Below are 14046 nucleotides of genomic sequence, written 5' to 3'. Positions count from 1 at the left end.
CATCCTTGTTGCCTAGCTGCCAGTTTTTTTCTCTGCATTCAGGCTACTTCCAAGGACCGATACTCTTTACATAAGATGTGTCGCGGGAGTAATGGGTTTTCATTTTGAAGACGAGACATTTAAACTCCTCTGGTCCCTCAGATTGTTGTCCGTATATCAACATGAAGAGGAGCATATTAGTCTATGAGTTCGGTGTTGCCAGCTATTTAGTCAATAATGGCTGTGTGTGGAGTCATTTTCAGCAGACAGTCAATCTATACTGCTATAGAAGCTATAACTTTAGAAGGTGTGACTACTCTAAAGCAGGAGTCCCCGACCACTGAGCCGCAGCTTGGTACCGGTCCGTGGGTGGGGCTGAACTGGGCCATGGATAGTTTTGTAAATAAGCACATATCAATGGTTTTATTGGAAAAATGATATTCTGTTAGAAAGACCATGTTGTTTTTTTCATTATGTTTAGCCGAGCCATTTATTTCCAGCGGTCTTTGAGCTCACCATCACTGCGTGGTTGCAAAAAGGAAAGCTTTGATGATGTTATTGTGTCTGTGTTGAGTGTTAGTGTTCCTATTTTGTTCCTTGTCAAGTTAATTCATGCTAGCACACTGCCTGTCACCCACACATCAAATAATGATGTGATAATCTTCTCCCTGGAAAACAAACTCAACGCTCATTTTGTGCTTTTAATTTGATGTTTTTGGAAGCCACTTTTAATTATTTATTTCATATAATTATTCATTTTGTTCGATACAGTCAGACAAGTTGTGGCATAAATTTTCGACATTAACCAAAAACATGCTAAACGGGGAGGACGCTACCTGAGGTTCCACTGTAAAACAGGAGCACTGTCAGAGGAAGTCCTGCTTTGACGCTGAGTCATTCCAGCTCGTGCCACCTGAGTGAGTGCTCCTGGTGGGGCGACTTAATTTGCTTCCACAGGGTATGAGCGGCTTAGGGGTCTGAATTTAGCTCTGTGGGGCAAGTGGCCAGACCAGCACATCTGATGCATTTGACTTCAATACTTTGTTGTGTGATAACATTGTGTAACGAGCCCCTAAGTCTCAAGTCTTAAGGGTGCTTAAGGTTGCAGAATCTGTGCAATGCTGCTTATTAACTACTTTGGATGACTTAATCTACTGTATAACAATGAATCATATTTATTGAGCACAACATCCCTGCTAAGTCGGTTGGTGCAATCTTAAAAATACGAGTTCAGTGGTCCATTATATTTCACAATGGCATTTAATAAGATGCAGCTAGAGAGTATTGATCTTTGCAAAGAAGCATTAAACTCTGATGGCATGCTTTTTTTTTTTTTTTTTTAAGCTTTGGGATTCTATGCTGAACTCACTTTTTACGGCATTCATCAGATGAATGAATCCCACACACTAACCAAAAGAGCTTTCTTTAGACATTACAAAAAAAAAAAAAAGTTTAAAGTACTGGTATAAATATTTCGATGTATAGTTTTGGAACTATATATATATGCTGTATATATATACACAGTATATATACTGTATATTAGGGCTGTAAAATGAAAAAAAATGTTAATCAGATTAAACACGGTTTTCAAATGAATTAATCATGATTAATCACCAACCCCAAGTCACACTATGTTACCTTATATTACGTCATCATATTATGTTACCGTATAATTTTCCTATGCATTTTAAACCAGCAAAGAGTACATTTGGAGTCCCGGAAGTGAACAAATGTATTGCTATTGATGTGAGTATTAAATAAGCTTTGCTTCTTCCTGCTCCTTTTTGAACATGTAGAACAGTGAATTGTACTATGCGATGTATTCCAATGTAACTTGTATGCATGTTCAAAATAAATGAAACCATTACCGTCACCATTATCATGTCTGAAATATGCCCATTTTTACTGTATTTGATTGAAAGAAAGATAAATGATTGATTCTATATATTTGTACAGTATGTATGAACAGCACCAAATTAACTTACAATTTAAATCAATTTAAGTGATGGCACACATGTCTGAAAATCTATTTACCTAATGCTGGTTTCTTTAATAGTAGAATATTTGAATCAGACTTTTAACTGTGTTATTATGAGCAACGAGGAGTGGCGTTCAAAGACGTCATTTAAGTTGAATTCACGTTTTCAGTGAATTTTCTGGGATTTTCAAGCACACCTAAATGCAGCAAATTGTTCTTCCGCATTAAGAGTTACAAAGTGAGTGATAAGAATATCCACTTATTCATTTTCATTGCATTTATGTTTGTTGTGATGTTCGGAGTGTCCATGAACACATCTCACATGTCACCGTCTGTGAGGAAGTGTTGTTGCAATGAATATATATATATATATATATAAAAAACTAAAAACATTTTAGTGTAGTTTTAGTAAAAAAATAAATAAAATAAAACTATAATTTGTCAGTAAGTATTGAAAATTGGATGAGGAAAAAAACAAAGAGAGGCTACAATTACTCCCTCTGTATACAAAGTACACCTGTAAAAGTCTACAGGTGAATACAAAATCAAATGCAAGTATATCATATCTTTAAAAAAAACATAATACCCGCACAATAGGCAGAAATGTCATGCATTTGAAACATCTGATAGCGGGGTCCCCAACCACTGGGTTGCGGGAAACTTTTAAGTGCAAGGATAAAAAAATTGAATTAAAAATAAATTAATTTGTAAATAACTGCACCAAATTGTATGTAAATGCATATACATTTTGGAAATACGGGTCATTATTTTATTTTAAAATAATATGCAGTTAAAAATCCAATAGTTTTTGCATGTTTATGTTGTGAGGGGCGACCGATCCAACTTCGTTCAATGGTCCTTGACCACACCATTGTGTGTCTGCTTTCTTCCACGCTGCACACGCTGCTATACTGTATTTTTCCCATTTGTCTTTCAACTCATATTCGGTCCCAAATGCTGATACTATGTGGGAATAAAGATAAAGTTTTGATGACGTTATTGAGTGCTAATGTGCACATTTGTTAGTGCACAACCCCAAGTTAATTCATTCTAGCACACTGCCTTTTACCACACACATCAAAGAGCGACGTAATAATCTTCCGCCGGAGATTTGTGGGAACACGAGTCAGTCTGTGGGTCAAAAAGGTTGGGGAGCACTGTGATAGAACAACCACTAACCATCTCATCTTTTCAACAAAAACTCACACGACTCGTCATTTAGTCATCAAAGAGCCATGTTTATCTCGTTACCGTCTTGTTTTCATCACGAAAAAAAAGGTTCGTCAAAGAAATAATTTCGTCGTCATCATCGAAAACAACACTGCATTTATAGCTTCTATAGTTCATATTGTTTCCAATAAAATACAATAATTACCACAATGCCGTATCAACAGCATATGTCCAAATATAAATTAATAGGAAAAAAAAAAGTTAACTTAGAACAACATTTAAAAAGTCTTGTTTTTACTTGCACCTAGGGGGTTATTTTTTAAGTTCTGTTTGCTAGTTAACAGGGTAACATAACAACTAAACAATACAATCAATCCTTTTTTTTTTTTTACTTTGCAAAGCGATGGTGGGCCTAGGCCAAGGAAGAGCCAACATTTTCATTAATTTCTTAGTGAAGTCAGACGCATTCATCTTAATGACAAACATATGCAGGGATATACAGGCAGTCGGTATCAATGAGCGTATACAATTTGATCATAATTACGATTGTGTGTGCTGAGTCCGCTCCTCTACACGCTCTTCACCTACGATTGCGTGGCCTCCCAGAACAACACCAGCATCATTAAATTTGCGGATGACACTACAGTCATCGGCCTGATCACTGGTGGTGTTGAAACATCATACAGAAGAGAGGTGGCGGACCTCATAGCTTGGTGTCATGATAACAATCTCCTTCTCAATACAGATAAGACTAAAGAGATGATCATTGACCTAAGAACAAGGGAAAAGAAGCCGCATAGACCCCTGTTTATTGATGAGACTGAGGTGGAGAGGGTGAAAACCTTCAAGTTCCTTGGCACACACATCAGCGAGGACCTCACCTGGTCTCACAACACCCAACAAATTATGAAGAAGTCCCAAAGGAGACTGTACTTCCTGAGAAGACTGAGGAAATTTGGCATGTCCACCACAATCCTGAGTTGCTTCTACAGATGCACCATCGAAAGTGTCCTTACCGCCTCCATCACTGTTTGGTACGGTAACTGTACAACACGTGATAGGAAGGCACTCCAGCGGGTGATCAAGACCTCACAGACCATTGTTGGGGCAGCCCTCCCCTCACTGCAAGACATTTATAAAACTAGAGTCCTACGAAGAACAAACAACCTCATCAAGGACAGCACACATCCACAACACTCATTATTCACACTCCTACCGTCAGGCAGACGCTACAGGAGTTTGAAGTCCAGGACCACAAGACTGGCAAACAGCTTTTACCCACAGGCCATCAGGCTCCTCAACGAAGCACTCACACACGCCGCATGCAACACACGCACACACTCATAGCACTTTATTTATTTATTTATTTGTATTAATGTCTCTTCTGTTGTTGTTGCTTAATTTATTGGTATTAATGTTTCTTCTGTTCTTATTCATTTTCTTGTGTTTCCTTTCTATTTTTGGGAGAATGAAAAGAACAAGAATTTCATTGCATAGCAGAACTATCTGTTTTACTGTGCATATGACAATAAAACTCTTGAATCTTGTTGAGCCTTGGTGGACGTCTGGCTTCTTCTCTTGTGCAAAAGGGTTAACATGTACTGTATGTTGATAAAGCATTTCAAAGTTGCACATGAAGGGATAGTTCTGTGTATTTCCACGTTTGCATTGATTGAGACTGAAGTGAATGTCACGGAGTCGCATTTAAGCAGAGTAGCGGGGGTCGGCGAAAGCGACTTTGAATGAATGCTGGAAGGAATAAAACACACTACACACTGCACACTAATGGGGAAACCTGATGAGAAAACCAGCAGCTGAAAAAGGTGGAGGTGGAGATAATCTATGTTGCTCCCAAGTGACAACAATCCTTCCTTGTTCAGTAATAATCCTGTGGCAAAGCTGCCGGGCACCTCAACTACACACACTCTCTTCATCAGGACATGCAGGGGACAAGGGAATGAGAGTTCTCATCAATTGGGGCAGATAGTACATACAGTATGTTTGCATGACGTCACATAGGAATGGTGCTACTGTGACCAAATTAAACACCTACACACACCAACAAAATTCTAAAAACACACTGAAATTATTTGAAATTGATTTTCCTCCCTTTTTTATGAGTGGGTCCAGTGTTTGCGTTTCATGAGTCTGTGTGACTATTTTGTCATCTTTGTCATCATCTCAACTTGGCCATTTTTACAAGACACATAAACCCATTTGAAACGGTCTACAAAAGCCGACATCGTTCCACCTTTTTTTTTTTACCCTATGTCGCTGTTCTGCATGGACGGCACTGACATGGAACGGGTATTCTTGAGTCTAACTGGAAATGTTCTGCCTTTGGAGTATGTATCACAGCCTTAACAGAGGTGGGAAGCCACCTGTGTGAAAGGGTATTTTACCATCCTGGGACCAGGGTTTGCATTTTACAGGTCTGTGTAACAATGCCATCATCTGTATGTAAGGTTAGGGTTAGGTCAAACTCGACCATTTTTTACGAGACCCATAAGCCTCTTTAACAATTCCGCTGTTCCACCTTTTCGCTGTTCTGTGTAAATGGCATAGAAGGGGTGTTGCAGTCAATCTAGCCATTTTCCACCTGAGGAGCGATTGTCACAGTTGCAACAGAAGCAGGACGTTGCCTGTGTGAAAGTGTGTTCCGCAATGCCACAACAGGAAAATGAAGAATCTAGAATCATGTCTAGCAATTCTTATCGGATTTCCGTGGTGCTGCATGAAAGTGCACATATACGCCAACCTGTCGCTTCATTGAGTTCTGTACAAAAAACACTGGCGGATAAATACCATCTCTTCTTTTAAGAATGATAAATGAAGCAGGTAAAACGACCAGTAGCTTGATGTCGAAGGTGTTCCAGCTTGTGGGCGATGATGGAAGGTGTGTTTGTCCAAACCGTCCACCAATTGGCCAGTAAATCAGGATGATTCACTGGTGGTAGGAGGGGGCAACGGTTGGGGGGCTTTTCACACATAAGAGAAAGCCTTGGGGAAATCATCACAACAAACAGCCTCCAGGTAGGAGCGTCTAAGTTTCTTTGTTTGCTTTTTTAGCTCAAGCATCACCAACCTCTACAGGAGAACATTATAAGCACCTGCCGCTCCTCAGGAAAAACTGGTCTGTGGTGGCACCACACACCATAGATGATGATTAACATAGCTGAAGACTGCAGACAAGATAAGGGGGGAACCAACTCCATATTACCTTCTATTTTCACTTCCTGTCGGTGTAATTAATACTCAGGTGTATCAGTATCAGGTGTCCCAATACTTTGAAATAGGAAGAGACACTGATTACTACATGACACAGACTGCCCATAATCATAAAACAAGCATGTGACCAATGCTGCCTTCCACACGTTTAAAGTGGAAATACCCCACTTGGATCTCAGACAAAAAGCACGGCTGACAATTCCACGGGAAGCTAGCATTAGCTTTGTTTGTGAAGAGATCATTCAACTGTCAAAACATTTTATGGTGTTTAAATTGCAGTATCTCAACAAACAAATTCCATTTGATTTTTTTTTTTTTTTTTTGGTGCTTTTTACTTTTTCTTTACTTATTACCTGACAAAAATACAGTGAAACTTCGGTTAGCATCCGACCCGGTTAGCGTGTTTTTTTGGTTAACACTGAAAATTTACGCTACAATTTTGCCTTGGTTTGCGTGCATTCTCCGGTTAGCGTACAATATGGCGCACTTCTTGTCATGTTGTTAATACACACGACAAAACGTCCCTCCTTGTTATCGTCCTATTAATTTGCTAAACAAGATGGCAACCGTAACCAGACGTCAGATCGTCTATGATGTCATCAGCAGACAAAACGAGTTTTTACAGCGTTACAATTATAACTTTACATGCAGAAAACAATTTGAAATGCATATAAATACATATAATATGATGAATGAAAGGGCTAAATGAACATTTAAGGTTACTTTTACCTTCATGGAGGCTGTGACTGAAAACAGGTGGTGGTTGATCTCTCTGCCACACCACCTCTTTGAGAACAGTAGTCTTCTATTATGGTTTTGGCAATTTTGGCTTTCTAGAACGGATTAATTGGGTTCACATTATTTCCTTTGATTCAGTTAAGAGTCAGACCTTCTGGAACCAATTAATGACGCTAAGCAGGGTTCCACTGTATCATATTCTGCTGTATCATGAGATTATCTTGGCAGAATATCGCGATAATATACTACAAATGGCAATGGGAGACAAATCACGTGTTCTGTCAATTTACACTAATGTTCAACAGCTGTTTGTGTGTGCGCATGTGTTGTTAAAGTTTCCCGCTTAAAAACATGTGATGTGTTGTGATGCTAACATGCTTACTTACGTGCCCAGTACTTCCTTAAAGTCGAACACACTCTTGATGTCATCGACTTGTTTTTTCCACGACTCATTGCCGGACTCGCCGTTCTCTTTCGCCATGTCTTGCGTGGGGAGGGGACGAGGAGGATGAAGAGTGGGGGTCCAAGCTAGCTGGATAACAAGCTAACAAACAAAATTAAGGTATGGGCAGAAAAGTATTGAAGTGTTCCGTCATGCAGTGAAGAGCGTCGTGGACTAATCCGTGTGGTTCGGCTCTGCGTGACGGGGAAACACTACACTCTCCCTCCCTCCTGTCTTCTCTCCTCGCTTGTGTCTCCTCCCCCCACCCCCGGGCGAGTGAGGGATTCAGGCGGTGATGAGATAAGGGAAGCTCGGCTGTGGAGGACGCCGTGACGCCCTGTGGCTCTCACCACTACCACCACGGAGAAAGACAAGAGGAGGAACGGAGGCAGGGGTTGTCCGTGGATGTCAGCGTGGTTCATTTAAGTGTGCCATACGCATTGCACCAAATCACTGGAAGTCCCCGTCTGGAGGACCCCATCAAAGTCCTGGTCAAAGGCAGTCGGAAGCGTCAAGTAGAATGAATGCATCAACCAAGCAGGGGCGTAGCTGTGTGATTTAGGGACTTCGGGGCTCAGGCACTGCAGGTGCATCCCAAAGACACCTCACTGCCCTCTTTTTTTCCTTCTTTACATTTAAAAAAAGTAAATATGAAACCAAAATGCTCAAAAGGCAATTTTTTTTTTATACATCTACATTCAGCTTTGTCAGTGGTGCTTCAATGTGGCTGATCATTTGCTAAGCAAAAGTTATCAATTTATAATAAGTAACAAGTAATATTCTGTATAATTAAATATTATATTATAGAAATACTTAATACCGACCGGGGTTTCTGAAAATCTGTATTCCTTTATAACAGTAAAAGCTATCTACAAAATTAAGTTTATATCATACTGTATACTCTACATTGTTATCATTATGGGCATGCCTGCAACACAGAGCAGCCCATCTTTTCTTTTATTTAAAAAAAAAAAAGGGATAAATTGGTACATTTAGAACACAGGAAGTGAACAAAATTTTAGTAACTGCTGACAGGGAAATCAACTAAACCATTCCCATTGCAGTACATTCGCATCGTTAGGTACACCTGCACAATGTAAGCACTGTACCGCCACTGTACTGTACTGCTTTCGTAAAGTTAAAGCTCAGCCTGCGAGATCATTTTACATTTATGATCCTCAAATATTTTTGTAGTTTTAAGTATCTTTTGATACAGTTTCACTATATTAGACCAGTATGCTTGGTAAAAAATATTTAATAGCAAATGTTTCTGTGGGTTTAATCGAAGGTTAAACAGTTCACCATGCATGGTCATCTATTTGAGAAAGACAAAATTTGGAGAGGAGAGATGCTGTTGCTTTCAGGTGCATTCATCAGCATCGGCAAGATGAGTACCACACAGGACAGAAGCATGAAAATATAAAATAGAATCAGTATCCTGATTGTGTTTATTCGTATTAGCCTTTAGCACCGTGTGTATCCAGAGGACGTTTAAATAATGGAAATAATCAAGTACCTACAGTACCTCTTGACCAGATCGAGACACGTTAAACGTTACATAACATGGCAAAAGATTCTATACACTCAGTGGTAACAATTCTGTAGAGCTTAGAAACTTATTCATTGACATCCTTCATGATGCTTTGCATCAAATTCCCCTTGGGAGTTTATTTCCCGTTAATTACTCTGATTCTTATATAAATAGTGTATATAGCAGGGATTTGGCTGAGCGATACTTTAAATTAGAACAGTGACTTGAATAATGTGTTTGTTGACTTCATTATCACCAGCGTGGCACAATACTGTACAATGTAATAAAGCAAAAAATGAATGTTTTAGAGAAGTTACATCTTGGTTTTTCCAATCGTATCTGTAGTGAGGTCACAGCTGGTTCAGTCCTAAGAGAAGGTGGCGTCGAGGAGGGCCTCTTGCTGCTGATGATGGAGGGTACCAATGCCCACGGCGGGGGCTGGCAGAGCAGGTCGACTCACTAATCGCAGCTGAGGACCACAGAATGTATTTATGTATTTTAATTTGGCATCTTTAATACAAACATGAGTGATAAGGAAGGGGGGGCTCACCTTGCAGGCCAGCTGTTTCTGAAACCTGGGGCCCACAAAAGACCAGGGGCCCATGTTCTGTGGCTCCTACTGACTCCAGATGAACTCTGCAAGGGTTTTTTTCAAAATTGTACTTACTCAAAGTGAAACTACGATCAGCAAGTCAGAACGAAAGGATTTTTGTTATTTGTTCCCCAGGATGCACATCCCTGCGAATCAAGTAGAACATGTTTATAGATAGAGATATAATAGATATATTTAATGCCTTTGAAAGTTATAGTTTTATTAAATCTAGTTAAGGTTTCAACAGCTTACCCCCATACACTGCTGCAGGAGATGCGGTCTGTTTCCTCACAGCATTTCCTGCCATTGCTTAAAGGTTGCTTGCAAACAACAGTTATTACTAGGGGTGTCACAACATCAAAACGTGACAAGATTTCTTGTTCAGAAAAAAAATGTCTCGTGAGCACCAGGCCTGGGACAAAAAAAAAAAAGAATCACACAATACCGTACATTAAAATGAACTGGATAATTTTGCTGTCTTCCGTATATTACCATCTGCATGCTTGTCTGTTTTCTTTGTCTACCACCTCAAAACAGGCAGGAACCTGCCTATGAATTGGTTTCAGCACCTTGGTGCATTTGTTCCACAGAACAACGGCATGAACGGAGTGGGCCCTTTTGTCAGGCGGTGCCGGTGGCATATACACAAAGTGCAGAAGAGTGTAATGTAATAGAAATTAAATTAGTAAATTGCAATACATTGTCATAGATTTTTTCCTTGTACTTTTCTTAAAAGTAATGTTAAAATCTCACCTCATCTCGTTCTCATAGACCCAATCTCATGTATCGCCGTGTCTCGTGAACTGAGTGTCTTGTGATTGTAATTGTAATTCATAATATACTGCTCAAAAAAATTAAAGGAACACTTCGAAAACACATCAGATCTAAACTGGGGGAAAAATGATCTTGAATATCTTTCCTGATAATAATTGGGTGATGTATTAGTAACAAAATGATGCCACATAATTTGATAGAAATGAAAATGATCACCCTATAGAGGGGGGAAATCAAAGACACCCCAAAAATGAAAGTGAAAAAATGATGCAGCACACTGGTCCATTTTGCTAAAATGTCATTGTAGCAACTCAAAATGATTCTCAGTAGTTTGTGTGGCCCCCACGTGCTTGTACGCATGCCTGACAACGTCGGGGCATGCTCCTAATGAGACTACGGATGGTGTCCTGGTTTCCCCCAGTTTAGATCTGATGTGTTTTCGAAGTGTTCCTTTAATTTTTTTGAGTAGTGTACTGTATATTTGAGTTTTAAGTCTGGTTACTAAAACAAAAACTAAATGAATCTTTAAAAATAAATAAATTATTTTTATTTTTCATATTTTTAAGGATTTTATGTAATCTAATCAATCTTTATTATTTATTTTATATATTTTAAGAAACGTCATCTTCAGTCTAAGTAAAGTGGAGTTGTATTATATTTTAATTGTATTATTTCATTCAACATCCTACATACTTTTGTAAGTTTTTCACGTGTTTATAAAAAGTCAACTCTTTAAATAAAGTGGAGCTATTTTATTTGATCATAAGATAAATGATAATATTTTTGCGTTGTTTTTAAAAGGGCAGAGCTCCTCTTGCTTGGCTGCAGCGTCCCTGTGCTTCAGCAAGGCATAGTAGTGTTTCCCTGAGCACAGCGCCACCTTCTGGACACTACGTACAATCACAAATACATCAGAGCTGACTGAGGTATCAACCAGTGACGGAGCCATACATTTTTCAGCAATAAGTTGATACCTGAATTGTCTGGATGGCTAGTGGGGTGGCCGGAGAGTGACCCCGTAGCTCTGCCACTGCTTTTGGAGCATCTATTAGAGCAATTAATAGGTAAGCAGTGTGTCGAGGACATGTTTTCAATGTATAGCTTGTGGATTCTTCCCCCCATCATGGCGGCCAAGCCTGTGCAGGGCATAATACCGAAGTGGATGCCGATCTGCACTCCTGTTTTAACCCTAGACTCCTTGGTTTACATGTCCACTCATGCTGCTACAGAGAGCTTCCAGTATGAACAGATTTATGTGCTGAATCACGCTTCAGAATTGAAGTCAAAGTCAACATAGTGAGGAAAAATGGACCGGAACTGACCAAAGTAATCATGGAAAACTTACCTACTGCTTGCAGTTCATGCAAGATGCGCTTATATTGAGAGCTCCTCCACACGGAAAGTTGTGTGCTGCAGTGAAATGCATCCAAACAGAAACAGCGGTTAGGCTGAACTGCACCACAGAGCCGCGTTTGTCAAAACTGGTGGCCACCGGGGTGGCCATCTAGACTTTTCAGGTATGAACTTATTGGCATCTCTATGTGAGTGGTGGTCTCAACCTTGGCCACCCAAATGAAACTTTTCTGTCCCCGCCGCTGCTCCCAACACGGGTCTGAAGGTGGTTCCTGGTGCCATTTCGCTCAGACTGGATGTGGCCCCCTTTAGGAAAAACAGTAACTCAGCTCAAGAGAGGTGTTCTCTTCACCGATGAATCCCGGTTTACACAGTTCAGGGCAGATGACAGACAGCGTGTGTGGCGTTGTGTGGGTGAGCGGTTTTCAAAAGTGCACATTTCAGAGTGGCCTTTTATTGTGGGCAGTCTAAGGCACACCTGTGCCCTAATCATGGTGTCTAATCAGCATCTTGATATGGCACACCTGTGAGGTGGGATGGATTATCTCAGCAAAGGAGAAGTGCTCACTATCACAGATTTAGACAGATTTGTGAACAATATTTGAGACAAATAGTGATATTGTGTATGTGGAAAAAGTTTTAGATCTTTGAGTTCATCTCATAAAAAATGGGAGCAAAAACAAAAGTGTTGCGTTTATATTTTTGTTGAGTGTGTGTATATATATATATATATATATATATATATATATATATATATACATACAGTATATATATATATATATAAAGTTGTTTTTTTTAGCCTTTTTACAAAATTTAAAAATACATAAAAATATCTATGTGCCCCCCACATCCCTTAATTTTCAGTATGAGATATGCGGTCCTCGGTGGAAAACATTTGGACACCCCTGTCTTACATCATCCAGTGTGAACCAGCAAGTAGCCTGCTAACATATGGATCAAACCTTGGCGGAGGTCTGCTGCCTACTGAGTGTCTTTGGGAAAACACTCTGTGGTCTGACGAGACAAAAGTTGAAGATTTTGGAAGGTGTGTGTCCCATTACATCTGGCGTAAACGTAACGCCGCATTTAAAAAAAAGAACGTTATACCAACAGTAAAATACAGTGGTGGTAGTGTAATGGTCTGGGGCTGTTTTGCTGCTTCAGGACCTGGAAGACTTGGTGATAAATAGAACCATGAATTCTGCTGCCTACCAAAAAATCCTGAAGGAGAATGTCCGGCCATCTGTTGGTGACCTCAAGTTGAAACCAACTTGGGTTCTGCAGCAGGACAATGATCCAAAACACACCAGCAAGTCCACCTCTGAATGGCTGAAGAAAAGCAAAATGAAGACTTTGGAGTGACCTAGTCAAAGTCCTGACCTGAATCCTATTGAGATGCTGGGGCATGACCTTAAAAAGGCTCTTCATGCTGGAAAACGCTCCAATGTGGCTGAATTATAACAATTCTGCTAAGATGAGTGGGACAAAATTCCTCCACAGCGCTGTAAGAGACTCATTGCAAGTTATCACAAACGCTTGATTGCAGTTGTTGCTGCTTACGGTCGCCCAACCAGTTATTAGGTTTAGGGGGCAATCACTTCTTTACACAGGGCCATGTAGATTTGGATTTTTTTTCTCCCTTAATAATAAAACATCTCATTTAAAACTGCATTTTGTGTTCAGCTGTGTAGTCATTCACTAATATTTTAATTTCTTTGATGATCTGAAACAATTAAGTGTGACAAACGTGCAAAAAAAAATAAAAATCAAAAAGGGAGCAAACACTTTTTCCACACCACATATACTATGGACATACTTAGTACTGAACAATGTTTCTGACACTTTTACTCCTTATTACTGTAAAAGCCATCTCCAAAAATATCAACTCTACCTACTATTACACATCTTTATCCTTGTCATATGATTAAAAACCCAGCACATAATGAACACAGGAAGTGAACAAATGATTAGTAATTGCTGTGGCAGAGGAGTGCTTCTTCCTGCTCCTTTTTCGACATGCTGAACTGTGAAAAAGACTTGATGTACTTCGATGTAACCTTATACGCATGGTCCAAATAAACTAAACCGAGAGGTAGGGTTCGTACATTATAGCAATCTAATTTACCATATTTATTATGTATTGTGTAAAACAATGATAGGAATGACAAATTAAAAGCGCAAAACGAATGTAGACCCGCCAACCACCAGCATGAGCCTGGAGTTTGTTTTTCAGAGAGAAGATTATGTCGCTGGTTGATGTG

General features: G+C 39.7%; 2 protein-coding genes and 1 long non-coding RNA gene across 3 annotated transcripts in view; all 3 read right to left on the bottom strand.

The window, feature by feature from the left end:
• Positions 1-8041, bottom strand: part of camk1db (calcium/calmodulin-dependent protein kinase 1Db) — a 37942-nt gene extending 29901 nt beyond the window's left edge. Inside the window, exon 1 of the mRNA XM_054776103.1 lies at positions 7480-8041. Coding sequence (XP_054632078.1) covers positions 7480-7574 — 95 coding nt within the window. The 5' untranslated portion in view covers positions 7575-8041. The remainder of the gene's footprint in view (positions 1-7479) is intronic.
• Positions 8042-8953: 912 nt separating this feature from the next.
• LOC129181674 (uncharacterized) lies at positions 8954-10854 on the bottom strand. The gene is made up of 2 exons (XR_008570477.1): positions 9617-10854; positions 8954-9535 (listed from the first exon to the last, which is right to left on the bottom strand). It is a non-coding gene; the product is annotated as an uncharacterized LOC129181674 (long non-coding RNA).
• Positions 10855-12908: 2054 nt separating this feature from the next.
• Positions 12909-14046, bottom strand: part of dhtkd1 (dehydrogenase E1 and transketolase domain containing 1) — a 20054-nt gene continuing 18916 nt past the window's right edge. The window contains exon 17 of the mRNA XM_054775583.1: positions 12909-14046. This exon is cut by the window's right edge and continues 1356 nt beyond it. The gene's annotated coding sequence lies outside the window, so the exon portion shown is untranslated.

Source organism: Dunckerocampus dactyliophorus, chromosome 5, assembly GCF_027744805.1.
Source record: "Dunckerocampus dactyliophorus isolate RoL2022-P2 chromosome 5, RoL_Ddac_1.1, whole genome shotgun sequence".
NCBI classification, from domain to species: domain Eukaryota; kingdom Metazoa; phylum Chordata; class Actinopteri; order Syngnathiformes; family Syngnathidae; genus Dunckerocampus; species Dunckerocampus dactyliophorus.
The sequence above is the reverse complement of the archived record's forward strand: the minus strand, read 5'-3'. Positions and strand labels throughout refer to the sequence as shown.